At 44.9% G+C, this 27,471-nt stretch overlaps 1 protein-coding gene across 1 annotated transcript in view; it reads right to left on the bottom strand.

The window, feature by feature from the left end:
- Nucleotides 1-27,471, bottom strand: part of LOC147626749 (uncharacterized) — a 53,883-nt gene that overhangs the window by 12,874 nt on the left and 13,538 nt on the right. Inside the window, exons 2-5 of the mRNA XM_086816769.1 lie at nucleotides 9,884-9,951; nucleotides 9,723-9,784; nucleotides 9,467-9,616; nucleotides 9,178-9,351 (exon numbers count right to left, since the gene is read on the bottom strand). Coding sequence (XP_086672895.1) covers nucleotides 9,178-9,351; nucleotides 9,467-9,616; nucleotides 9,723-9,784; nucleotides 9,884-9,951 — 454 coding nt within the window. The remainder of the gene's footprint in view (nucleotides 1-9,177; nucleotides 9,352-9,466; nucleotides 9,617-9,722; nucleotides 9,785-9,883; nucleotides 9,952-27,471) is intronic.

Here is a 27,471-nt window from a genome sequence, read left to right as displayed (position 1 = left end):
ACGGCGCCAGGCCTTTCACACCACTTGGCGCTGTGGCCCACACACGGGATCCCCCCGTTGGCACTACAGGCCACCTGTTTGGCTCTTCCCCCCCCCCCCCCCTATTGTATGATTTAGCCTCTCAGTTCTTTGTACTGATGCTTGTATTTTGCAGCACCTAGGGAGAGTCTCCCGAGCTGCCATACTGTACTCACTGCTCTGTCTCTCTTATCAGCAGGAGAGATCCTTTGTAGCCCTACGGGCGTTTTTTATATAACTAATGAAAGGATCTTTTCTCAGAAAAAAAAAAGTGCAATAGGGACCTGGCCGACTCTCTCTAGGGCTGGCCGACTGGCCCTAGACAAAAATAAATAGGAGAAAATAGATTAAAAAACCAAATAAATGGTGGATCCCCAAAACACTGAGATGCACAAATTCTAACACGCCTTCTGCAACTCATAGTGTGCAAGAGTCTGAAGAAGATAAGTCGATGAAGATGCAACAATGGACCCTCCAACACCGCAAATACTGGAATCACCTCGGAGAGAGCATCCACCAACCTCGAAACAAGATGCCACCACGAACAGCAAGGAACTTTGCTTGGCCACGAATTCCTACACAAGTGTGCACTGAACTCCAAACATAGATGATGAGCTACTGGACACACCGCGCCCATAATCCCCAACAGTGGACGGAACACATCATGTCCCAAAAGCCTCGAACAATGAACTTGGAACAAATCCAATTCATAATCTCTGCTGTGCCACAGATAACCATGTCTTGCCAGATATCTAATGCTTGGAACTCCGAACCACGGTCCCCATGCACCAGTAGGTGGAGCTGTAATTAGCCCCCTCTCCCGCCCACAAACCTCTTCTGGCTGGAAGCACATGGGGGGAAACTGCATGTGTACTAGAGAAGCACACCATCTAGGGTCTCCTCAACCGGAAGCGCCCTGGGAGCCCTAGAAGTGGTACTAGAATTTGTATCACTATCCTGTGTCGTGTCTTTGTCTTTTCTCTGAGACGAAGCCTTGCCCTTGTAGTACCATTGACCTTGAATTTATAACTAGGGGTGGTGTTGTCAAGAAACTCCAAGGTTTTTCTAATGTCTTTTGTGTACAAGCCCATAAGTTTTATAGTACATAGTACACTTAGTACTTTTAATGTACTAAGTGCACTATGTGTACTAGAGCAAATATACATGTGTGATAGGGGAGTCACACACTCATACTGTGAGTTGACTTATCCCCACATGTCTGCAAAACAGCCAGAGGGTTATGCAGTGAATGGAAAGGAGAAGCTTGTATGCAAGCTGAAAAAGAGTCTTTATGGGCTCAAACAGGCACCAAGGGAATGGTATCATAAATTTGATACATTCATGAAATCCCAAAATTTCAGGAGGAGTGACATAGATCACTGTTTATACACCAAGAAAGCTTTGGATGGCAGTCTATTGATCCTCATCTTGTATGTTGATGATATGTTGATTGCCAGGAAATCTCGTAAAGAGATGGATGCCTTGAAGAAGAGGCTGCATCAGACCTTTGATATGAAGGATTTGGGTGATGCAAATCACATTTTGGGTATGCGGATACTTCGGGACAGAAATCAGCATGTGTTGTATTTGTCTCAGAAGGAATACATTGGCAAAGTTTTGCAGAGGTTCAATATGGAAGGGGGGAAGAAGACTAGTACTCCTTTGCCTCCATATGTGAAACTCAGTGCTATGGACAGCCCACAGTCGGATAGTGACAGGGCTGATATGGCCAAGATTCCGTATGCTTCAGCTTGTGGCAGTCTCATGTATGCCATGGTTGCTACCAGGCCGGACATTGCATTTGCAGTGGGAGTGGATACTAGATACATGGCCAACCCTGGCAAGAAGCATTGGGAAGCACTGAAAGGTGTCATGAGATACCTGAAGGGCACACACGATATGTGCATCTGCTTTGGCAAACAGGATGCATTAGTGCATGGTTACAAGGATTCGGATTATGCCGGTCATCCAGATAACCGGAAGTCTACTACCGGTTATGTGTTTACATTCACAGGAGGTGCTGTGTCATGGATATCCAGGATGCAGAAGTGCACTGCCTTATCTACTACAAAGGCCGAGTATATTGCAGCCACAGAGGCTTGCAAGGAGGCATTATGGCTATCTCGGTTAGTGGTTGATTTGGGTTATACAGGGGATATTCCATTGTTGCATTGTGACAATCAGAGTGCCATCCAGTTGGCAAAGAACCCTGTCTTTCATGCAAAGACGAAGCATGTGGATGTGAAGTATCACTTCATCAGAGAGGTGATAGAGAACAAGCTGATTCAGCTTGTCAAGATTCATACGGATGACAACCCAGCTGATCTGTTGACAAAGAGTTTGCCTCCAGAGCGGTTTGCTCATTGCAGACACTTGATGGGCATTGGATGAGGCCAGTTTCAGCCTTGATATGGCCTTGTATATTATCATGTACATGCTGATTTTTTCTTTTCCTTTACTTAAGGGCACTTTGCCTTTAAGTGGGAGGTTGTTGGGATAAAGGCATTATGCCCACCCTTGTAGTGTGTACAAGCCCATAAGTTTTATAGTACATAGTACACTTAGTACTTTTAATGTACTAAGTGCACTATGTTTACTAGAGTAAATATACATGTGTGATAGGGGAGTCACACACTCATATTGTGAGTTGACTTATCCCCACATGTCTCTCTCTCTCTCTCTCTCTCTCTCTCTCTCTCTCTCTCTCTCCCCCTTCTTCTCTGTGTATGTCTCCCACATGAAACCCTAACTCTCTCCCTTCATCTTTTTCCACAAGTAAAGCAACGACTCCGACCATTCTTCTGAACTAAGAAAAGTACCTGATCATAATTGTTGACTGACGCCTTCAACTTACCCTGTGAGATGAGAACGGAGTCCTCCTCCAAAAGTAAGGAGCTAAGATCATCAAAATCCAACTGAGTGAATGTGACCTGGCACCGCAAAGATCAAGAAATCACATCATAGTTCCGAGAAAGCTTGGTGAGGATAAGAGCAGCCAGCTGAGAAGAGGACAAAGCAACACCCATAGCCAATGTCGAGCAAAGAGATCCTCCAATTTTGACCATACCTGATGAGCACTAGTGAGAGTTTGCACTACCGGTGAGACCTCCTCGGTGATGGTCCGCACAAGCACAGAATGCGCCTCGGAGTCCCGATTCTCCCAGTCTCGTAATTCCACAAAAAATTCATCCTCTTGATCTTGAGTCCACCACCTAGAGTTTTGAGGACGCTCGGGCTTCCTTTCAACGTCCTAAACAATGTCCCACAAACCCATGTGGATGAACCAGATCCGCATCTGAAGCTTCCCATGAGCATAGTTGGGTCCTTTCAACTTGTCATCCTTGTTCGTACAGGGGGGAGCCATATCCACAACAACAAAGAACAAATCTCAGTTCTCAAACACTTCTCTCAAGTGCTTTCCAACAAAGCGAGGCACCAGGAACAATCAACCCCCTCTCAAACCTCAGAGAGAAGGAGGCTGGACAGCAGCAAAACAGTCCAAGAAACCACCAAGAACCTCCTAACCAGAAGGGCAAGGACTCGTGGAGGAAGAAGGAAATGTACAGCCACTTGGCTGGCAACTCCACATGCAAGAGAACTCACCAAATCTGATGCCGGAGCAGAATTTGCAGCCAAAACTCCAGCGCTTGCCTCTGTAGGAGAAAACGCAGCCAACAAACTCGCCGCAGCAAGAAGGGCTGGCTGGACCAGAAAGCGCAGCAATGTGTGAAAACGCAGCCACTGTTTGGGGCTGAGCTTCAGCCAAGAGGAGATAGGGCAGAAAACGCAAGGCAAAGATGTAACCGCGGGCAGATTTGCAAAGCTTGGAGCAGCCTGGACCTAAGCGAATGATACCATGAAGGAGATAGCACAGGCGGAAGCATAAACAGTAAACATATGTCATGTGCAAGAATTGCCATGGACATTCTCTGGAGCTAGTCCAGAAGGGGCAGCCAAGAAAAAGAGATTAGAGCCAAGACTTGGAGCAAGGCATGGAAGACTTGGAAGAGGTTGTCGGCTGCACACAGTGGAGTCAGCTGTACCAGTGGAAGGCGGCTGCAGGCGCCACAGCATTTATGGAGAATTTATGACCAGTCGGCTGGCCAACCACAGTCAGCCAGCACTCCAAGGGGTTCAAGAGCCTAACAAAAAGGCACATGTGCTCATTGAGTAGATCATTCACTCCACTAGGGAGTGGTCCCAGTAGTAGGACTGTTTTGGTGTATTCCACCTTTTCATGAAGGCAGCCTATGGGTACCTTTTTGTACCATATGAATATACTGAATTTCCAGCTATCTCTCTCTCTACTCTCCCTTCTGTCTGCGTTTTTGCATCAGCATGTTCTCAGTGGTGTTTAGGGCTAAAAGAAGACTCTCAGAGCTTCCGTGTGTTACATTGGTGTGTCAGAGCATCAGACTCAACAAAGCTAAACACTGATTCAGTCCCATATGATGGTGTACAGGTCCAAGGTACAGGAAAGTGCATGGGTACGAAGCCCAAGGCAAGGAACACAAGATCGAGAAGAGCTCCCAGGAGGTTTGTTGGTGGTGTTCCACAAAGCCAGAGGGGGTGGCAGTCCTGTGAGCCAGATAGGTTTTTCGGGCAACAGTCCCAAGGGAGGATTATCCTCCAAGGGGCGATGTGAGAGTGCTAGACTCATTTCTCAAGAATGAAGACCAAGACAGTGTTCAGAGTCAGGGCAGGAACGGATTGGGGACTGGATGGAACAGATGCATAGATGTTATTCAGAGTCAGAGTGGTTTTGGAGACCGGGCCGGGTTTTCAGTAAAAAGGGATGCCAGAGATGGATGGATGGATGACAGAGGGACTTCAGGAAATAGAATGGGATGATGACAGTCATCCAAGAACAGGTTGGAATCCCGTCATCAAGTTTAGCAGAGGGGGATGTCATGTGCAAGAATTGCCATGGACATTCTCTGGAGCTAGTCCAAAAGGGGCAGCCAAGAAAAAGAGATTAGAGCCAGGACTTGGAGCAAGGCATGGAAGACTTGGAAGAGGCTGTCGGCTGCAAGACACAAGCTGTCGGCTGCACACAATGGAGTCGGCTGTACCAGAGGAAGGCGACTACAAGCGCCTCAGCATTTATGGAGAATTTATGACCAGTCGGCCAGCACTCCAAGGGGTTCACGAGCCTATAAAAAGGCACATGTGTTCATTGAGTAGATCATTCACTCCACTAGTGAGTGGGTCCCAGTAGTAGGACTGTTTTGGTGTATTCCACCGTTTCATGAAGGCAGCCTATGGCTATAGATGTAGGGTACCTTTTTGTACCATATGAATATACTGAATTTCCAGCTATCTCTCTCTCTCTACTCTCCCTTCTGTCTGCGTTTTTGCAGTATGTTCTCAATGGTGTTTAGGGCTGAAAGAAGACAGTCAGAGCTTCCGCATGTTACAACATATGAGAGAGTGCAAAGGAGATTGAGAGAGTTGGACAAGATCACCTTTTATAACAATAGTAAAGCTTTACAATGGCAATGCCTCAGTTCAGTCCAGATATCTCATCAATCACCAAGTGCTGAAGCTAAAGCAAGGGCCAGGACAGCCCAGAACAGGCTAACGCAGAAGGGTGAAGGATTTGCACGTCAAGGGCAGAGTTATCTCAGCCAAGAAAGGTCAAGTTTTCTATATTTATTTTCAGATTTGCATCATTCTAATAAAGCAAATACACCATTCACGGTGGAGGCCCTACAGAGGGTATTCAGGACCCAATACTGTGTCCTCTTCTCCCTCTCTCTCTCTCTATTTTTCTGCAAATCTACATTCAGTTTTGTGCGTTATTTTCGTCGCGACAGGTGTGCTGTTTTCTGAGCATTGAAGTTACCCATCTCCCCCGAAGCTTCCGCATGTTATAGGGGCAGCCCACACAGGCTGCCCAGCAGCCAGATCTGAGGCGCCTCATGGCCAGCAGTGGTTTTTGGTCATGCGCTGATTTTACAGCATTTAATGCTGATTTTACCAGTCCTAGAGCAAATTTTAGATAGCCGACTGGCTTTAGACCAATCGACTAGCTTCCCTGAAGGGTATAAATACCCAAGACATAAATCAGTTCATTTATCTCATAATTTACCAAGTGCTGAAGCTGAACAAAGGGCTAGGACAGGCAAGCTAACGCAGGAGGAGTGAAGGATTGAAGGTCAAGGGCAGAGATCTATCTCAGCCAAGAAGGTTCAGGTTCAGTCTTTTATTTCAGTTTTGCATCATTCAAATAAAAGCAAATACACCATTCGTGGTGGAGGCCCTACAGAGGGTATTTGGGACCCAATATTGTGTCCTCTTCTCCCTCTCTCTCTCTCTCTCTATTTTTGCACATCTATATTCAGTTTTGTGCATTAATTTCGTTGCGACAAGTGTGCTGTTTTTCTGAGCATTGAAGTTACCGATCTCCCCTGCTGCTTCCGCATGTTACACCACCATTCTCCGCACATCTGCCACCACTTCTTTCATCTGCACACAGGGGTCTACCGCCAAGCCACCTTGCAGTTCCAAATGCCGAGCTACACGCTCCCTTCTAAGCATGAGGTATGGATCGGGCAAATCACAAAGCGCCAAGCGCAACAGATTTCTCAACGCCTCACCCAACACAAGAAATGAGAGTTCTACACTCGGAAAGAGGAGAGTTATACTAACTCTTCTTAGGGACAAACTGCATAGAGGCCTGGAGGAAACTCCGAGAACATCGCCCCCCCACACGTATCACCTGCCTAGACAGATGGCACTCCTATGCGTGCTCCCTCTTATCATATCCCCCATCAGCCACCTCTACCCCACCACCAGATCCCCAGCCCACCACCTCCGCCTTCTTCACAAAGGGCATGGTCCTCAAGGCCATCCGTAGACTACGTAAGGGGCGGGCCCAAGATCACAAAGGACTCACTGCCGAGTACATCTCACATGCTGATGATACCCTGGCGCCCCTACTAGCTCACATGTTCAATAGAGCCCTTTGTGAAGGATTTCCACCCCACCATCAGCCCCATCCTCAAAGCCAAAGATCCACTTGATCCTAATAATTACATGAGGATCATGATTTGCCACACATTGGCCAAACTCTATGGATCGGTGCTAGAGGCAAAGCTCAATTCATTTGCAAAGAGACAGGGATAAAAGCCTTAGGACACACAGGCTTCGAGAAGAGCTACTTTACTCTTGACCACATCTTCACCCTCCGTGCCATCATCGAGGGTAGAGCTTGACATCAAAACTGCTTTGTGGATTTCCGCAAAGCTTTTGATACTGTACCCCGGGCCCGCCTCCTACAACATCTACAGGAGATAGGAGTCCCATCTGACATGGTTTGGAGCATCATCGCCCTCTATGAGTTTGTCACCAAACATAGACACAAACTCGAATAGACCAAAATCACTGGAACTATCGGAACCCTTTTCACAAAGTTTCCGGGGGTTTTATACCCGTCTAGGATCTTGGCAGCCACTACCGGCTTGCCACCTATCCTATTCTGGATTCTCCCAGCAGCTGCCCCCGTCCAGGTTTGTGCTTCTTGTTGTGTTTGTTGTGTTTCTTCTTGGTCTTCCTGCTTGCCTTCCTGGTCTTCACATCCTCAAGTCCACCTCCACCTGCAGATTGTGCGAATAAACTTGGCTTGGTGGTCTTGATCTTCTTGCTATGGCAACTTGCACACAGGCTCTCGCTGTACCCATCCAGCCTACTCACTCGGCTGGCTCATTGTTCTGCACTCAGGCTTGTTCTTCAACTTCCCGAGTGAGGCGTTCATGGAGATATCATACAGATGAAGACCACTTGACAGAATGTTGCTGTAGTCCGGTACTAGTTTCTCCTAATCTTTCTCACTAGGAGAGAGAGAAAGTCATGACCCATTGTCTAGACATAACGAGACTAGAATTAAGGCCGTACAATTCATCAAGGTGTGGACAAGATTATTGGGTTTTATATAGTAGGCCTATGGCTCATTTTAGGAGAGTTCCTCTGAGGGACTCAAACCTTGTCACATGCTCACACGTGGACATGGCTAATCCCATAGCTAAACCCTGATTAGGCAGCAATTTTAAGGTACATAACAAGCTCTAGCAGGTAAAGAAGAAATCCCCAAAGGCAACCCACCAATCAGCCAGGTCATGAGCATCAAACAGACAAAGTCAACAGCATTTAAATGATATAATATGATTTTTGAGCTTAATTTTGTTGGCCGACGGTTGTCGGTTTGCTGCAGGGGCAGCCAAGGAGCTATAAATAGAAAGTCATAGCAAGTCATTAGATCATCTGATCCCCACCATGGGGCAGGTCAAAGTCAATTCATAGTCAGTCCTTTAGATCAATTCTCAGTCCTTTGGGAGGCCAAACGCCATGGAAGTTGTACATACATATACCTCTTTTTGTACCATATCAATATATTGAAAATACAGTTCATCTCTCTCTCCTTGCTCTATCCATTCATCACATGTTCCTAACTAGTAGGCTTAGAGCTGGATCAAGTAAGTGAAGGCTTCTGCACATGCAACATTGGTATCAAAGCATTCACACTCAGCCATCTAAGTATTAAGCTGTCCCAAGGAAAGTGCACAAATCCATGGAAGAATGCAGCCAAGGTGGCATTTATGAGGTGGTCGGCAGCAAGCAAAGCCAAAGGAAAGCATTCCCTAGCATAACATTGGCTCTCAGATCAGTTCCAAAGGTGGAGCATCAGGCATCATCATTCTTCGCAAGAAACCATAGCTGTGTTAAGGGAAAGGGATTGTATGCATGGGGACAAAGTGGAACAGATGCACAGTAATCAAACCACACTTGGAGTGGAATCACAGGAGTGAACTTGGGTGGCCACTGACGTAATGAAATTTCTTATTGTTGGCGTGTTTCACAGTGTCAAAGTCTGGTGTTAAAATCTCTCTTACCCTAAATTCCTTTTATAAAACTAAGGCATCATAAGATTGTATCTAGGCAATAGTTGGACACAAACCTACTCTACATTTAAAGAATCAACACAAGAGCCAAGGCTCCACGAATCATCCTCAATGGAAGTTCTTTCCTTGAGGAAAAAAGAAAACCTAGTCTACCTTAAGGTTGCAAGAAAGACCCCATGCATGTCTGGAACGAGAGACCGTCAAAGGAACCTTCTTTTATTATCAAAGTAAACACATTATGTAACTTTTAATACAAAACCTTTGAAAGGGAAGAAAGTGGTGGCAGTAGAGATGACTCCACATCCTTCAAACATCGTTCTGCCATGTCTCTGTCTCTTTTATCTGCAGAGAGTAATCTTTTATACACAGGAGGCGCCCAGACTGAAGCTGATGCCCTCATTTTTGGAACCTTGTGTACCATTTTGACTACAGCCTGCATGCCCAAAAAAAGAACTTCCTGATTTACGCTTGCTAGATCCTGCTCTTATCCGGTTGAAAGTAGCAGAAGCAAAAAAAAACCAAGCAAAAGCCAAAGTCAAAGTCATTGCCTGAAGAGCTTCGTATGTTATAGCCTTTGATCCCATCGGATTGTCAATGGCATGCACTATCGCTCGTAGTATAAAATAAATCTGGGTTTCAAGTAGTGGCACCCCAAACTCCTGAATTCCAAGACACCAAACTGCCAAGCTGCAAAGTGCCTGGATAAGGCAGCATAAAATATGATATAGCTTCAAGAGCGTGAACCAAAGACACTAGAAGACGATGCATCCAGAATCAGAAAGCAATGAAATGAGCAGTACGTACTTTCCGATCCGTTGAGGGGATAAGTTCAAGCAAAGAATGCAAAACTGCTGAAGCACTTTCACCTGTAGTTCAAAATGAAGAAACTTGAAATGAAACTTGGCACACTTAACTGTAAGGTAGTAAGGAGCACTCTTAGTACGAGGCACATAGGCAAAGCTTACCCGAAAATGCAGCCACAATGTTTTCATGGTGTAAAATATAGCCAAGAGATCTCAATGCCAAGGCCGCACTACAAAACATCATACCACCATTATCTCCAGCTTTTTAAACACACACCACTTGCAAACACAAGGTATGTAACCCTAATCTACTGTATATGCTCATACATACAATGGTTCTTAGATCTAGACTTTGCTCAAGTTCATGCATGCTAACCTACTATGCATGCAAAAGATGTCTTCTTGAATCCATACCTTGGTCGTGCTCTCTAGATGCTTGCATTCTTGACTAGGCATGCTAACCTACTATGCATGCAAAAAATGTCTTCCTGAATCCATAGCTTGGTCATGCTCTCCATATGCTTGTGTTCTTGACTAGAGCTGCCTCGGGCTGCCTCTACGGAGGAGTTCTTGCCAAAACCTGAGAGATGCCTCAATAAGGGTTGAAACCCCCTTTATAGGGTTCATAGTTTGTTGATTGTTGCTAGCCGTTTTTGGGTCAGCCCACACTTTGATTGTTGCTAGTCGTTTTTGGGTCAGCCCACACTTTGCAAGTCCAAAAACATCATTCAAAGCTTCATAAAACATGTTCATAATGTACCCAACTTGTGTCCCAATCATTGGGCCATGTCCAAGGCACCTTTCGGACCATATCATACCCCTAATCTTGCCTAAGAGGCGGCTGGATGTTGAGATCTTGCAGGTGTGAAGCACATGATACTTCATAACGTTTTCTATTCAATGTCAGACCAAGAACCATAGCAACTTTCTGCACCCTTTTATTCAAAACCTCAACACTTGTATTTGCTGAAATTGCACGACTTCTGATGATATGCCCAGCTTTGCTGCTTATCCAGGTTGAATTGTGTGGAAATAAGTGCTTAAATGTGTGATGGCAGAGACATCTCCATGTTGTGAGCTCCCTTGGGAGACGATTCGGAGATAGTCTGAGGTTCGTGTGTTTGCTTGATTAGGCGAGTGATCTCGTATGCATTGTCAAGGTGTGGACAAGTTGCTTGACTCTTGGGCATGTGGAAACAATCTTGTAATATATTATGTGTGTAGAACCAGTTTTGGGGGACATGGGCAAGCAGGTGGATGATTGAGAGTTGATACAACTGAGATTTGGTCCGACTGGCCCTAGTTGACAACCCTAAACCACTATAATAAACCCCCATGGGTCAACGTGATCAACTCGTTGGCTCAGGACTTAGCACCAGCCGCCTGATTCACCCATCCTCTCCATCACTTCACCATTCAGCGCAACACGGAAGGTAGTCGTCCAACATTCAGCAGCCCGGCTAACTCAACGCCATCATTGTGCATCATAGACTGCAGCCGGGGGAACCTTCATCAGCGCATCGGTGATCATTATCATCGTCTACACCAGCTGAACCTTCTTCAACGCATTCAGCAACGTTTTCAGCCTTGCACATCACTTTCAGCCATCAGCTCTACCACAGCAAAAGCCCGGCTAATATACACGCACATCTTCATCGTCGGCTCTACCCCCTGGTCACAGCAGTAGCCCGCCCTCATCTTCACGGAGTGCCACCATTGTCCCCGACGCGAGCCTTCATCATCGACCTAGCCTCTTGCTTTTTCGTCTTTGCTTCTTCGCCGGTCTACTACTAAGAGTCACCTCACATCAGAGGGCCTCTTGTACTGGATTACTTCATCTTTATACATACACTCATTCATCCATTTCATGCTGTGTTGATTTTCTCTGATCTCTCGCACATCTGGTCCTTCCGTCCTTTTGCCCTCACTGTAGATCCTTGTAACTGCTTGTATTTCAACAATTTATTCATGGTGTCCATCTCACACTATGGCCACTTTCTGCCAAATTGGGTTGCTGATGAGCAACAAAGAGGGCAATCTTAATGCTCAAGTAGCACGGGGCACGTTTTATAGGTTGATCCCCCCCCCCTCTTCCTTGTGCTAGTCGGAAACCCAACCAATAGTCGTGGGCTGCTAAATTAACCCCTTTGCACCTTTCATGTTTTCTCGTAGTTTGTGTTGAAGACCATGACCTTGGTCTTTCCAAGGCTGACCATAAGGTCTCTCTCTCTCTTCGTCAAACCTCTCCAATTTATGTAAGAGTTTTGTAGACCCTCAGCTAAATCTAAGATCTCTACCATGCTTTTACACAAAATGCACATCCAATGTCCCACATTTCCAACATTGTAGCTAGTCATCCATTGCTCCTAGGTTCCCAATCTGCTCAATCTCATATGCTCTTTGCCTTGCAAGATGGCACTAGGTAACCCTTCACATGCAAACCTTAATCATTAGAGATCACTAGTCCCTTCATAAGTGAGGGCTCACAACAGTCTTTCCCCCTAGAACTACCTTCACATGAAAACTTTAATCCTTAGAGATCACTAGTCCCTTCATAAGTGAGGGCTCACAATGATCTTTCCCCCTACTACCACCCTCCTATACATGGCCTTGGTAAACATGCATATGTGTTACATGCATGGAAGCTCTGTGTGTTCTATCAACCCTAAACACCTTTCATAGGAACATCTTGATGAAAAATGCAAAGAAGAGATGGAGAGAAGAGTGAGAGATAGCTATATTTTCGGTATATTCATATAGTACAAAAAGGATACATGTTCTTCACGGTTTTGCATCTACACTTTGGCTCATGATGATGAAGGGTAACCCCAGTGCCCTTACTTTTGATGAGTTGATTGTAGTGCTCTTGCAAGAAGAGAGATCTCGGCAAAACCGAACTAGTATGTGTGTGGGAGATTAGGCATTTGCTACCAGTCAAAAAGGTAAAGACAAAGCCTTTTCTCAAGGCGGCTGTAAGCCAAAGGCAGAATCAGCCCAGTCTTTTGGAAAAGACACGGAGAAGAGGAGTAATAAGCCTAAGAAGAAAGACGAATGCAACTACTGTCGGAAGCCAAGCCATTACATCAATGAACGCAAAAAAAGACTGGAGAAGGAGAAGAAGAAAGAGTCACGTATGGCTGTGGGCCGATGCATCAGCACCAAGTGCTATGCGAACTATGCACAAGATGATTGGGCAGATGATTGGGCACTCATTGTGCACTGCAATTATGATTCTTCTATCCATGACGTATACATGTCAGAGACAGATCACCATGTCCGGTACCTTGATAGTGGTGCTAGCAAGCACATTACTTCTCAGCGTGATTTATTTTCTTCACTTGACTCTGCTCCTCAAGGAGAAACAATCACATGTGTAAACAACTCCTCGTATCTAGTAAAAGGAGTTGGTAAGGTTGTTCTCACTGCTGCAAATGGTGGGACAATCACTCTCTTAAAAATCTTGTTTGTGCCACGCATCAAAAAGAACTTGTTGTCAGTCTCTGCCATTGGTAGGACAAGCCTAGTGCTCAAATTTGTTGGTGACACAGGTGTACTCATGACCGGAGAAATGGCGACATCACTATGGTGTTTGGTACTCTAAGCCATGGGCTTTACAAGTTAGACAGGTATGAGAGATTGGCACATAACACTTCTTCAATTACCACCACACATGCTATGAGTGACGCGGAGCTATGGCATACCCACTTTGGTCACTTAAATTTTGATAGTTTGTTGTGCCTTAAAGACAAGAGATGGCTGAACAGCACGCTTGACTCTATCTCTCTCTCTTGGAAGGAGGCGAGCTAAAGGAGGCGCCGAGGGCTAACAGCCGAGAAACCATTTTTTTTCTCTCTCTCTCTCTCTCATCATGGATTGCAGGCTTTGTTTTAGAGATTGGGATACAGAGGATCAAGCTAAGATGCACAGGATGATGTTCTTGGAAGAGATGTGTTGTTCTTCTTCGTCTTGGACTTATGTGTATTCAGGGATTGCTTGACACTTCCTCTATCTTTCTTTCTCTAGGTTTTAGCAACCGTGTTTGGATGGTATATCTGTCATGGAAACAGGACATTGGTTTTCGAGAGGAAACAGGACTTTGGTATCGAGGAAACAGACCTATAGTTTATGGGATACAGGTCTTTGGTTTATCGGATGCAGGTCTTTGGTTTCATGTGGAAAACATGTCTTTGGATTCATGTGATCAGGTTGTAGTCTTCTCGAGGTTACATGCAAGCTGAGACTACAGGGAAGGACATATAGTTTGGTATAGCCCTACTGCTGTTTGGGAAAGGGTTTGAGGGATCCATAGTAGAGCGATGGAGAAGACCTTTTCAAGCAGGGAGGTGTTGTACAGGTGTGCCTTCTCTATGGAATGCTGTGCTGTAATAATGAGAGTTCTTATTTGGAAGAACTGGGTGAAACTATAAGGGATCCTATTGGTAGAGGATTCTACAAGTTGTACTTTGAACTCAAATTTTAATCAAGTAAAGAAATACCGCAAGGGGCGCCATTGCGTTTTGGGGCCAATCGGTGTCCGTGTAATTTTTGCAGGAGCACTCTAGCTCCCCCTCTTTGTTTCCTTTTCCAGGTCCCCATGGATGATGAAGTGTTTTGTGTGCGAGTGTTTGTTTCACCGCCCGTTAGATTTCTGAAGGCCGGTTTCATCGCAACAAGGCAAGGCTTGTTACAAAGGGATATTATTGCATTGGCAATGCATCGTGGTTGGAATGTATATCAATTGGATATCAAGACTGTCCTCTTAAATGGTGACTTGCATGAAGAGGTTTATGTATCTTAGCCTCATGGTTTTGTTGAGAAGCAACAGGAATCTTAAGTATGTAGGTTAAGAAAAGCTTTATATGGTCTTAAGCAAATTACCACAACATGGTATGAGTGAGAAGAGGCAAGAATTTGAAGTATGCAGGTTAAAAAAACGTTTTATATGATCTTAGGCAGACTTCTAGAGCATGGTATGAGAAGGTAATGCATACTTGGTTGCAAATGGTTTTTGCAACAATCCAACTAAGAGTACTCTCTATGTAAAGAGGAGTAAAGATTGTTTTTTGGTCATCATTTTATACGTTGGGATGACATGTTTTGCAACAATCCAACTAAGAGTACTCTCTATGTAAAGAGGAGTAAAGATTGTTTTTTGGTCATCATTTTATACGTTGGGATGACATGTTATGTAGCATGCGGAAGCTTCGGGGAAGATCGGTAACTTCAATGCTCAAAAAAACAGCACACTTGTCGCGACGAAAGTAACGTACAAAATTGAATGTAGATATGCAAAAAAATAGAGAGAGAGAGAGAGAGAGGTGGACTTGCTCGCCTGTGGACCTGCTTGCCTGCGCACGTGTGTGCGAGAGAGAGGATTCTCCTTCGCTTCCCCTCTGGCTGCAGCTCTCACCTGTGTGTGTGTGTGTGTGTGTGTGTGTGAGAGAGAGAGAGAGAGAGAGAGAGAGAGAGAGAGAGAGAGAAGAAAGAACATGGAGGACTTCCAAGGCACTCCCATCGCCGTCGCCTGATACATCGCAGAGAGTTTTGTGGCCCGGAACTAACCAGGTATTACTGTAAGTACAGCAGGTACACTAGGGTTTCTAGCAAGTACTGCAGGTCCAGTAGGGTTTCCAGCAGGTGCTGCAATACAGTAGGGGTTCTTGCAGGTACAATAGTTTCTGCAAGTACTGCAGGTACAGAAGAGTTTCCAGCTGCCGGTACTGTAGGTACAGTAGGGTTTCTAGCAGGTGACTTGCAGGTACAGTAGGGTTTCAGCAGGTGGTGCAGGTACAGAAGAGTCTCCAGTCAGTACTGCAGGTACAGTAGGGTTTCAGCAGGTACTGTAGGTACAGAAGAGTTTCCAGCCAGCACTGCAGCAGGTGCTGAATTTCGGTTTGAGAGAACGGGTTTTCTTTGCTTTTGTACATGGATTTGGATGACTCGGCTGCTGCTGTTGGTGGCATGGCTGCCAATAGCCTTAACATGGATCTTATTGAGGAGATGATCGAGAAGGATGTGGGTTATGCTTCAAATGCCTCGGAGCAACAAAAACGTCAAAGGCTTGATGTTGATGCAAGCTACACTCCGGTGAATGTTGGAGAGAATGCAGAGGAAAGTTCTCAAGTACCTTCTCCGGAGTTTGCACGTTTGCTGCAGATCACTGGTGAGCTTCTGCAAGAATATGTGAAGGCAAATAGCGTGCAAATGGCTACAGTAGATAATGGTGGTGTGGCTGATGTATGCATGGAGACTTCTTTGTTGCTACAACAGCTAGCAGATTTTCATGATCGTGCTGCTATCTTCTTCTTTACTGGGCGTATTCCGTTGTTGCCTCGTCTTAGAGCATGGTTGGGCCGCTTGGTGTCGCCTGAGGCACTTGAGGAGATTTACGATCGTCCGAGAGGCTTTTATGAAATACTTTTTCGCACTTCGGAAGCCCGTAGGGCAGTCTTGGAGCAGGTGCCACTCTTTTTGGATGGGCAGTTGGTTCATGTGGTTCCGTGGAAGCCTATGGTAGAGTACCAAGATATGTTGCGCCAGGCTTGCCCAGTTTGGGTTGAAGTGAAACAATTCCCACCAATGTTTTGGCGTGTTTTACCAAGTCTCATGCGAGGTATCGGTGATGTCGTGGTGGTGCCTCGAATGACATCTAGAAACCGAAAACGAAATCGTCTATGCATGTTGTGGGATACTGGGAGACCTAGGCCGACACATTTGCGTGTCAATATGACTGGGCTGCAACCTTTAATGTATGAATTGAGGTGGGATACATTTGCTGGCCATTGTTTCAAATGTAGTGAGATGGGCCACTTTGTCTCCGAATGTCCTAAGAAAGAACAAGTTGTTGCTACCAAGGATATCGTTGATGGGGGCAGTTGCCCGTGGAAGATGAGCATGATGCTCCTTTACATGATGCCCAACACATGGATGTACATGTGGATGTTCAGAATGAGGTTGAGCAGCCATGGATGGAAGTACATGGTAAAAAGACACGATTTGTTGCCCCGCGGGGGGGATTTCTCAGATGCTGTTTGGCGGGGGCCTTTGCGTACTCATCGGGGGCCCTTACATACATATGCTCGTCGCCCTTTGGGTTCAGGTGCCCAGCAACAGACCAGGATTGAGAGGTCGGGAGGCCAACTTTCTCAGGGTACAGGGGCTCTTGGGGTGGATAGAGTAGAACGCTATCCTATTAGAAGTCCCCTAACAAAAGAAGCACAACAACAATTGCCTCTTGTGTTTGGTTCGAAGGGTGAGGTCATCTCGCCATGGGATGATCATTACCCTTTGGCACGTGCTCAGGAACTCCAAGGGCAGTCTGAGATCACAAATACCATGTCTAAAAATGCAATGCTTCAAAAGGTTCGTGATTTGGCAGATTGTCCTGGGCCTAGTACACGGCCTTGTTGATTCCTTTTCTGGGAAGGCTTATGAAAATTGTACAATGGAATGTAAAGGGTATTTCTTCGCGCCAAAAGCAGTTCAGGCTGTGGCGTACAACTTTTTGTCATGGTTGGGATGTTTTGTGTGCAGTTGAACATAAGCAGCATAAGTTGGCTGGCAAAGCCTATGTATATAAGGGGTTTAATGTTTTCTACAGCGGACATCCTGCTTCACAGTCAGGTGTTATGTTTGCTGTTCGTTCGCAGTTTCAGCCTTCTCTTGTGATTCAAGATGTTCATGGAAGATTTCTAGTGATACAGATTGTTTGGGATGATACGCTTTTATGGTTGTTAGGGGTGTATGCTCCAAATAATGCTCGTGCACGCCGTTTGCTGTGGAATGACTTGTGCACGCCGTTTGCCGTTTGCTCGTGCACGCCGTTTGCTGTGGAATGACTTGTGTGCTCTTTCAATCTCTCATCTTGGCTTTGTGATGGGAGACTTTAATATGTGTGTCTCCAGGAAGCAAGCCACGTCGCCTCATTCTGTAATGGATGGCCCGGAGAGAATAGCGTGGGAAGCTTTTGCAGCAAGGTCGCTAAAACAAGACATGTGGTCTTGGTTGCATCCAGATGAAAGGGGTTACACTTATGCCTCACAACAGTTTCGGGACACTTATGCTAGATTGGATAGGATGTATATTTTACATCAAGATCTCTTTTTGCCAGAGGTTCTTACTATGATGGTTGATCAGCACAACAGGTTTTCTCGGATCATTGGCCGCTTGTGTTTGAAATGGTCTATCATCCTGTGGATTCATATAAAGGCTTGTTGGGACGCTTGCCTTTGCGCTTAAATCACACTTTTTTGGAGCATGAAGTTTTTGATGTTTATATGCGTCAGTTGATACGACATTTCTCCACAAGAGTGTCCATGGCTGATTATCATGCTTGGCCAGTGTTCCTTACCAACACTCGAAAATTAGCGCGGCATTATGGTCTTGCTAATGCCTCTATACAAAAACAGCATGTGGCTCTTCTTGAGTCGCTTTTAAAGGGCTTGCAGGCGTTCATGTTTACTGACTCTATGGATGCTGAGGTTGTGGATGCCATAGAATGGTTGAAAAAGGAGCTATCTAGGGTGCAGGAAGCACAATATGTTCGCTTTAAACTACTTGCATGTCTTGATGCTTTGCGGGATGCTAAATGTCAATCTCATCGCTTCTATGATAAGCTGCATCAAAAACATATGCGTGAGAATATTGTTAGGCTGATGGATGCCCAAGGCAACCTTGTTACTCAACCTTCTGAGGATATTCAGCATTGCATCAGGTTTTATGAAGATTTGCTTGCCCCTGGAGAGGATGTCTCGCCGGCTGTCCTGGCTGCGAGCGAGTCATTGTTTGCTGAAGTACTTCCATCAAGTTGACCCTGATGTGGCGGTTCAGCTTGATGCTCCTGTTACTCAAGGGGAAGTGGAAGCTGTTCTCTCCAAACTTCCCATGGGAAAGAGCCCTGGTTGGGATGGTTTGACAAATGAGTTTTTCCGAAAATATGCTGATCAGCTTGCAAAGCCTTTGACGCTTATTTGTCAAAGGGTTTGGGATGAAGGATATATGCCTGCCGATTGGAAGTTGGGCATACTTCGTTTGTTGCCCAAAGTCCCTTCGCCTACTTCTTTGGCTCAATGGCGCCCGATCTCACTTATGGGTATTATGTATAAAATCTTTTCAAAGATTTTTGCCAATCGCTTGCAGAAGGTGCTTCCTACTCTTATTCATCCATATCAATATGGATTTGTGTATGGCAGGAATATTTTGCATAATATTCTTAATGTTCAAATTAGAGTGAATTATGCCAAGGCAAAGAAGCAAGAGATTGTGATGGTGCGGCTAGATCTTGAAAAAGCTTTTGATCATGTCAGCTGGTCTTTCCTTTCTCAGTTATTAATGACAGCCATTGGCTTTGGTCCCAAAATGGCTAATTAGGTGCATTTACTTGGCTCTGGCTCTATCACTCGAATTATGCTCAATGGAGGACTTTCGGATGGTATTTCTCTCACCCATTCTCTCAGGCAGGGCTGTCCTCTTAGCCCTCTTTTCTTTGCCATTGCCACTCATCCTATGTTATCTTGCCTAGATGCTATGGCATCGCATGGTGAAGTGGTTGGTTTGCATCTCCCTCATGGCAAGCAATTGGTTGCTCAAGCCCTTGCGGATGACACTTTTATGTTTCTCAGGGCCCAAAAAGCCAATATAGATCGAGCAATGGAAGCTTGGAATAATTTTGCATTGGCTTTTGGGCTGAAAATAAATTCAACAAAATCAACCCTCATTGTATGCACGGAATTTAATCTTGAAGCATTAGGGTGGCAAGGTCGTGTGGTGCATACAAGAGATATTGTTCGTCATCTTGGGTATCCGGTGGGTGTGGATGTGGACCCCCAAGCGCTTCTTGCTTTCTGCTCGGATCTCGGATAAATTTGTGTATTGGAAAGCTCAAGGGTGGCCTATGCACGTGAGGGTTAAGGCAGCTCAGGTTATTATGCTTAGCATGATTTCCTATTTTTTGCCTTTGCTACCTTGGAGGCACAAATCTCTTCTCCGTTTGGTTGCTCCCATTCGGTTTATGCTGTGGAAGAGGCAAGGAAATATTATGGGTCAAACATGGATAGCTTGGAATCACATTACGATGCCCAAAAGAATGGGTGGGACTGCTTTACTGGATGTCCGCTTGCATATGGTGGCGCGTAGGTGGGCGCTTTTTCAGGATATGTGTTTGCAGGAACATCCTTGGATATTCATGGCTCATGACTTGATTGAGTTGGAGGGATTGTCACATGGACGGACACGTGTGCAGGCTTCATGGTGGGACATTGTGAATGCGGCTCATCCTGTCCGTATTCGCTCATCTCACATTTTATCGCATATTCTCCTTTCTTGGCATGAAGTTCTACTATTGGCTCGGTGGGATCCTGGTCATGAAAGACTACTTTTGAACTCTTTGCAGTTCGAAACATTTGTGGAGTCGCGTGTCATTGTTTGACCGGACAGAGATGCTTCACGCATACGACTCAACCGCATGGTCAGGTTAGGCTTGGTTAGAATCTGAGATGCTGGGATACCTGGTCGTGATAGGCCATATTCATTTCGTCGTATTCGGCAGCACTTTAGGGTTCCTCGGACATTTCAGCCACTATGGGTTGACATCATGCATGTAGTTGAGCCTTTTACTCCATTGCCTCGGCCATCTGCAGATCAGCCTTGGCTTGATTGGGCACTATGTAAATCTGGTGACTTGATATCACTTTCAGCTAACCAGGTCTATCATAAGCTCGTATCAGAGAAAGATTGGGTTTCAGCCAAGGCCAATAAGGTGTGGGGATTGCACAAGTCTAAATCATGGTGGCAGAAAACTCTTATGCGTGGTTGGCAGTCTAAACTCCCTTACCAAGGTAAGATTTTCATTTGGAGGATGTTGGTGGGAGGGTTACCTACACGGGATCAGCTCAGCCGTCGTAAAATTACATTGGCCTCTTGCTTCTTCTGCACGACATGCACTGAAACAGTTATGCATCTGTTCATGAGTTGTCCAGTGGCCCGTCAGATTTGGTCTTTTGTCTCTCGCGTTTGGGAGGCAGTAGAGAGGTCTACTGTTTCAGCTCATCTGTGGATATTTGGGATTTGTCCTCAAGTCATTACTTCGGACAGTCACCTTGTGATATTCCATTTCCTTAGATGGACAGGACTTTGGCATATTTGTACTACACGGAATGGGTTCATCTTTGATTCCTTGTCTGGAATACATGGGCACATTCTACGTATCCGCGGTTTGCTGCTTTGGCAGTTTTCTTCTCTTCTCTCAGCTCAGCTACTGGATGCAGATATTATTTCGTTATGGTCTACGGCGGCTCGGCTGGCTCATCTTTGATGCTTTTATCTGGGATGCTTATTTGGCTAGGAGGCTTTCTTATTAGTGTACAGGTTTGCATGGTCATGATCCTTTAGAGGATCTTTTGTGGGGGTTTTTTTGGAGCCATAGGTTCTGTGTGAGCCATGTGGCTGATGTACATTTTTACATATAATATAAAACACCATTTCACAAAAAAAAAGAGAGAGGAAGAAGAGGACACAATATTGGGTCCCGAATACCCTCTGTAGGGCCCCCACCACGAATGGTGTATTTGCTTTTATTAGAATGATGCAAAACTGAAATAAAAGACTGAACCTGAACCTTCTTAGCTGAGAAAGATCTTTGCCCTTGACCTTCAATCCTTCACCCCTTCTGCGTTAGCTTGTCCTTGGCTGTCCTGGCCCTTTGATCAACTTCAACACTTGGTGAATTATGAGATAAATGAACTAATTTATGTCTTGGATATTTATACCCCCTAGGATGCTAGTCAGCTGGTTTACAGCAATCGGTTGTCTTAAAGTTGCTCCACAACTGGTAAAATCAGCATTGAATGCTGAATAATGTTGCCCATCACTTAAATAAGTGCTGGCCACCATACACAATAGCTAGTGGCTGCTAGGCACCCTGTGTGGGCTGCCCCACACCCAGCCTAAGCCCTCTAGGGCTATGTACCCTGTCGGCTGCCTGTCCAGGAGCCCTAGGACTGTCCTACAGCCCTTCCATGGCCATCCCATGGCTGGTGGGCACAGCCAAGGCCTTCCTGTCCCCTATGGGGGTGATTCTACACCTCCCCCATGCCCATATATGTCCTTGGGGTAGCCCTATGGGCTGGCCCCTTTCCTATATGCAAACCCTAACTGTCTACACAGAGATCTGGCATCCAGTATCATACCAGATACACAAAACCACTGACATCATTCCAAGAGGGAGACTCACAACGCGGACTAGCACTGTTTCATGTGCAGGACAATGCACACCTTACCTTGGACGCATGTGCAGGACAATGCACACCTGACCTCGGACAACTGGAATGGAAACCTGGCTGACTCGTCCCGAACTGGGCTCACATGGGACCAGTTTTCCATCCCAAGTCCTGCACCTTCTGTACAAATATGTCTACGTGGCATCCAAGTGCGGGATGCACGTGACATCCCCTTCTGCTTAACTTGACGGAAGCTGCATAGCCTCCAAATAATCCGTCAATAACGCCGGATAGTCATCGAAAAACTCTTTCTCAAGCCATACCGCTTCATGGGTCCCTCGGTCCTGAAACTTCGTGAGGAACTGTCTTTGCCTTCGGTGACCTGAGCCATGCTTGAAACGGTGCAAAAGGATCTGTTCTGAAACCATAACTTCAGCTTCATCAATAATATCTAGTTCGGCCTCGTCTATAACTTCTGAAGGGATCGGACCTGCATATGGCTTTAACCAACTGACGTGGAACACATCGTGCATAGTCCAACACGGAGGTAGCTTCAAGTTCATTGAAACCTCGTTAATCTTTCTCTAGGTGGGAAAAGGTCCGAAGCTCCTAAAAGACAACTTTGGGCATCGCTTGCCCACCTGTTTCAACCTTTGCTTCATAATCCGAATATACACCCAATCACCTTCTGAAAACTTTATTTCCCTTCGGTCTTTATTGGCCTGTCGAGTGTAGGCCTCTTGCGCTTTAGCCAACCTGTCCTTTACTGACTCCAAAATCTCCTAGTAAGCCTCCGTCAATCTGTTCGCTTCAGGTACTGAAGACGAGATTCTGGTGAATAGCAACTAGAATGGTCTTCCAAACGCTGCCTCATACGGAGTCCTGTCAATAATTGAAGAAAAAGAATCATTCAAAACAGCTTGAACTAAAGACAAATATGATTCCCACTTACCTTGCTGATCGTGGATATAACACTTCAACACATCTCTGTCTGGCCGTCCGTCTGTGGGTGAAATGCACTAGAAAAATTCAATTTAATACCAAAGTTATCAAACAATGCTCTCCAAAAATGACTGGTAAACTTGCATCTCGGTCTGACACTATGGTCCTAGGAATCCCGCCATTCGAGTACCAATGCCGAATGAACAACTGGGCAACATCCTCAACGGTCACATTGGCCCTGCATGGAATAAGCATAACAAATTTACTAAATCTATCAACTATAGTTAAGCACTGAGTATTACGCTTACTCGGGCTGGAAGGCAGTTCGTAACAAAGTCCATCGAAACATCTTGGAAAGGACCCTCAAGAATTGGCAAGGGGGCTATAACAACCCTATCTTCTTTCCACGAGGAGCTTTCATCTTTTGACAAATATCACAGTGTTGTACATATGAAAACACGTCTCGCCTCATCTTTGGCCAATAATATTGCCGTTCCAATTTCTCCAAAGTCGAATTCATATCCCTATGACCACCAATAATGGCGTCATGGTGAACGCCTTCACAACACATAGTCGGTCTTTGTAGAAAAGCCAACCATCACGTATCAAAAAGTGGCATGATTGTAACGTACTCATATGTACGTATTTTTGGGGCTATTTGATTCGGCGATTTTTAACATCTATATTTAATGTTGAAAAGTAGGAAATACTTAGAGTACATAAAAGATTAAGTTTGGTCACAAATTTAGTAATTTAGATATATAGATTTTTGGGTCAATTTTGAGACTTTTTATGCATGTTTTGTCGTGTCATTTGTATGCGATTTCATTTCTATACTTAACCATGTTAGATAATGTGTAAGAGGGTCATAGTGAGTGGTTTACCTTAAAGGAAACTCATATGTGGATTTACATAGTAAATATAACCGCATCGAGCGCCCGAAACAAGACTCAGACACCAAATTGACCCTTAATTTTCAATAACGGCCTCGCATGAGGATGTAGATAACTTTATTTGTCAGAGAGACGAATTAAAGAAAGTTAGTTCATCACACGACGAATAAAGTCCGTGTTCAGATAATTGGGAGATTCCGCATGGGATGGCCGGTATTCGCGAAACGAATCCGACACCAATTCTCGTGGGCTGTTTTTTTTTTGGTTTCTTCCAAACTCTTGAGGATTTTCTATGCAAGATAGCAGAAAGAGATTTTGAGATTCGGACCGGCCATCCTTAGACAGGAAACGCCAAACAGAGATTGAGATTTATGCCCTCTGGGAGCCATTTGGTAGAACCCATAGTGGACGAGATTTACTAGAGACATACCTGGGACAGCCGCGACGTCCAGAGTGATGGTTGGGTGGACAAGCGTTGGAGAAAGGCCCTATTGGCTAGATCTTTTGTTGGTGATTATCTCTTTGATTTTGATTTTTTTGTATTGACAAGTATTATTGTTACTTTGGATTTGTAAACGAATATGATTTATTGAAAATCTCTTCGTTTTTATGAAGTATGAGTGATTTTTTCTGTAAGATTTGAGAAATTTTGTGTTAGAACATAGAACAGAATACGGGTACGTTTCAGTTGGTATCAGAGCCTAGGTTGGGCAATCCACACTTAATTGGGAATATTGCAAGTCTTGGATGACTAATATTATTTTCGATTTTTGTGATACAACCAAGAATTTCTTTCTCTTGAGAATTGTTTTGCAATTTTGTTATACAGTCACAAGATGACTGCACATCAAACAAATTCAGTAACAATCCGGGGCAAGAAGAGAAGCTTTTACAAGGATTATTGCGTGTGGGTGTAACTCCAAAGGAAGTTACCAGACTTATTGACAGGAATCAAGAATTGGAGGAAAGAATGAGAGTCATGCGCGCTTGAGCTTCCATGAATTTAAATGAAGAAGACAGAGATGACCGAGAAGATGGGGAGATGGAAGATCGTCTAAATTTTGATGATAGACAGGGTCAACGAGAACGGCAAAGAGCAAGAAATTCTGATGAGCAGCAAGAAGAACCTAGTGAAATTCCTATAAGCGCTCAACCAAGAGTTGCTGCACAGGTTGGTTTCGACCTTTCAGTTCATCGAGCTATTAAGGAGTTGCAGGATACAGTGCAAGCCATGAAAACTGCTATGGACAAAGAATTTAAATCAAGACATGTAGATGATTTTGCCCTCAAACAAGTTACAAAGAAAAGGTCACTACCAACCTTTAATGGAAAGAGGAAGAGGAGTGAAGAAGCAGAAGCATGGATGGAGCAGCTTGAAGATTATTTTCGAACATGTAACTTCAGTGAGGAAGCTAAGGCAAAGACGGTAGTACTTCTTTTTTAAGGTTCTGCAAAATTATGGTGGAAGTCTATTATGCGCAGCAGGGACTTACGGAATGAGGACATCACGTGGCCTCTAATAAAAAGGCATATGATTCAGCATTACTGTCCACTAGAATACCATATGGAGAAAATGAATGAATTTTTAAACTTGGAACAAAGGGCACTTACTGTTGCAGAATATCATGATAAATTTTGGGACTTACATAAATATTCACCCTCATTAACAGAAAAGGAAAGAGCCTCCCGATTTGTGAATGGCTTAAACATGCAAATCAAATTTCTAGTTAAGGGTAACAAGCCAACTACAGTCCAAGATGCTATGCTACGTGCCATGACATATGAACAGATGGGAAAGAATGAAGAAAGTTTTGGAAATAAAAGAAGAGATCAAATCCGTTTTATGATAAGAAGGGAAATTTTATGTAGAATAGAAGAATGTAGACTAGTGAGAAGAAGAATGGTAATCAACCTTTCACATATTTGTCCCCAGAGATGGTAGAAAAGGCGCGATGTGAAGGCTTATGTTTTCGTTGTTTACAAAGAGATCATAGAACTCATGAGTGCAAAAACAAACCAGCATCACGTGAGGAACGTGAGAAAATAATTACAAAGGATCAAAAAACAAGACAAAATTTGCAGGAGAATGTACATGGATTTTCAAGTAATGACAATGCTGGTGGAGCAAAAGAAAAAGCTGCTACAACTATGGCCGAGGAGATTGAAGAATATGCACATGTCAATGCTGTTGTTCATGCAAGTAAGGCTGAAAATCGAGCTTCAATTATAAAAATTCCTATCAAGATTGCAAATAATGTTTTTCACGTGTTGATTGACTCAGGAAGCACCCATAGTTTTCTATCCCCCCACGTGACAAAACAGTTAGGAATAACTGAATTTTGTCAAAAGAAGCTTATGGTAGAGCTTGCTTCAGGAAAGCAACAGACATGTAAGGATTATGCCAAGAATATGCCTTTCGTCATAGGTGACCTCAAGTCAAAAGCAAATTTCCATGTGTTGCCTTTAGGAAGGTATGATGCCATTTTAGGAATGGATTGGTTAGTGCCAAGAAAGGCCAGAATAATGTGTCATTAGAAGCGGGTTTGCATGATTGGAGGTGACGGTAAAGATTATTGCTTACAGGGTCAAAGATGTGATGTAGAATTTAGAATGATGTCTGCTATACAGTTTGTTAAAGTAGCAAGAAAAGATTGTCATGTATATGCCGTGGAATTGTTGACAAAAAGTCTTAAGGAACAAGCATAGGATGATGATCATCCTATGCTTCAAGAATTTCAAAAATTATTTCTTGATGATTTGACTAAATTGCCTCCGCATAGATTTGCAGATCATGAAATAGAGCTCATACCTGGTGCAGAACCTGTATGTAGAGCTCCTTATCGATTATCTGTGAAAGAAAGTGCAGAGCTGGAAATGCAATTGCAAAAAAATTTTTTTTTTCCGAGAAAAGATCCTTTTATTAGTTATATAAAAAACGCCCGTAGGGCTACAAAAGATCTCGCCTGCTCATAAGAGAGACAGAGCAGTGAATACAGCATGGCAGCCCGGGAGACTCTCCCTAGGTGCTGCAAAATACAAGCATCAGTACAAAGAACTGAGAGGCTAAATCATACAATAGGGGGGGGAAAGAGCCAAACAGGTGGCCTGTAGTGCCAACAGGGGGATCCCGTGTGTAAGGTGTAGAAAGGGCCACAGCGCCAAGTGGTGTGAAAGGCCTGGCGCCGTAAGATCGCCTCATCCGAGTCTCCCCGGATGCGGCCGTACTGTCCTCGCAGGGTGTGGATCAACTCCTGCCAAATCCCCCGTACAGTCTCTGCTGGTGGCTCCAATCTCCCCTCAAAGGCCGTAAAGCACCGGGCCCTCCAGGTGAACCAGATGGTGAGACTGCTGAGGAGCTCCCATCGTAAATCCCTCTCCTGTGTCCAGCTGGCGGACGAGAAATCCGATGCCGGAACCAGGCGAGGCTGGCCCCTAATAAATCTGATGGCCTGACTGCCCTGCTCCATCTCATAGCCCATAGCAGGCCCTGACAAAGTCCACCAAGCAACGGCACCCCACGTAAACATACCCTCTGGAGAGAGGGGGGCAAGAATACGCAGCATCCGCAACCAAATCTGCTGCGCTTGAGGGCAATCCCAAAGGCAATGTCTCTGTGTCTCCATAGGGTGGCCGCATCGGACGCAGGCCGCCGGAAGACCGCTGTAAACAAGCCAAGTACCAACTGCTGAGCCCCTGTGGG

Source organism: Cibotium barometz, chromosome 22 (assembly GCF_041138505.1).
Source record: "Cibotium barometz isolate CiBa-2024 chromosome 22, ASM4113850v1, whole genome shotgun sequence".
Classification (NCBI taxonomy): domain Eukaryota; kingdom Viridiplantae; phylum Streptophyta; class Polypodiopsida; order Cyatheales; family Cibotiaceae; genus Cibotium; species Cibotium barometz.
Note: the sequence above shows the minus strand (reverse complement) of the source record. Positions and strands in the feature narration are given on the sequence as shown.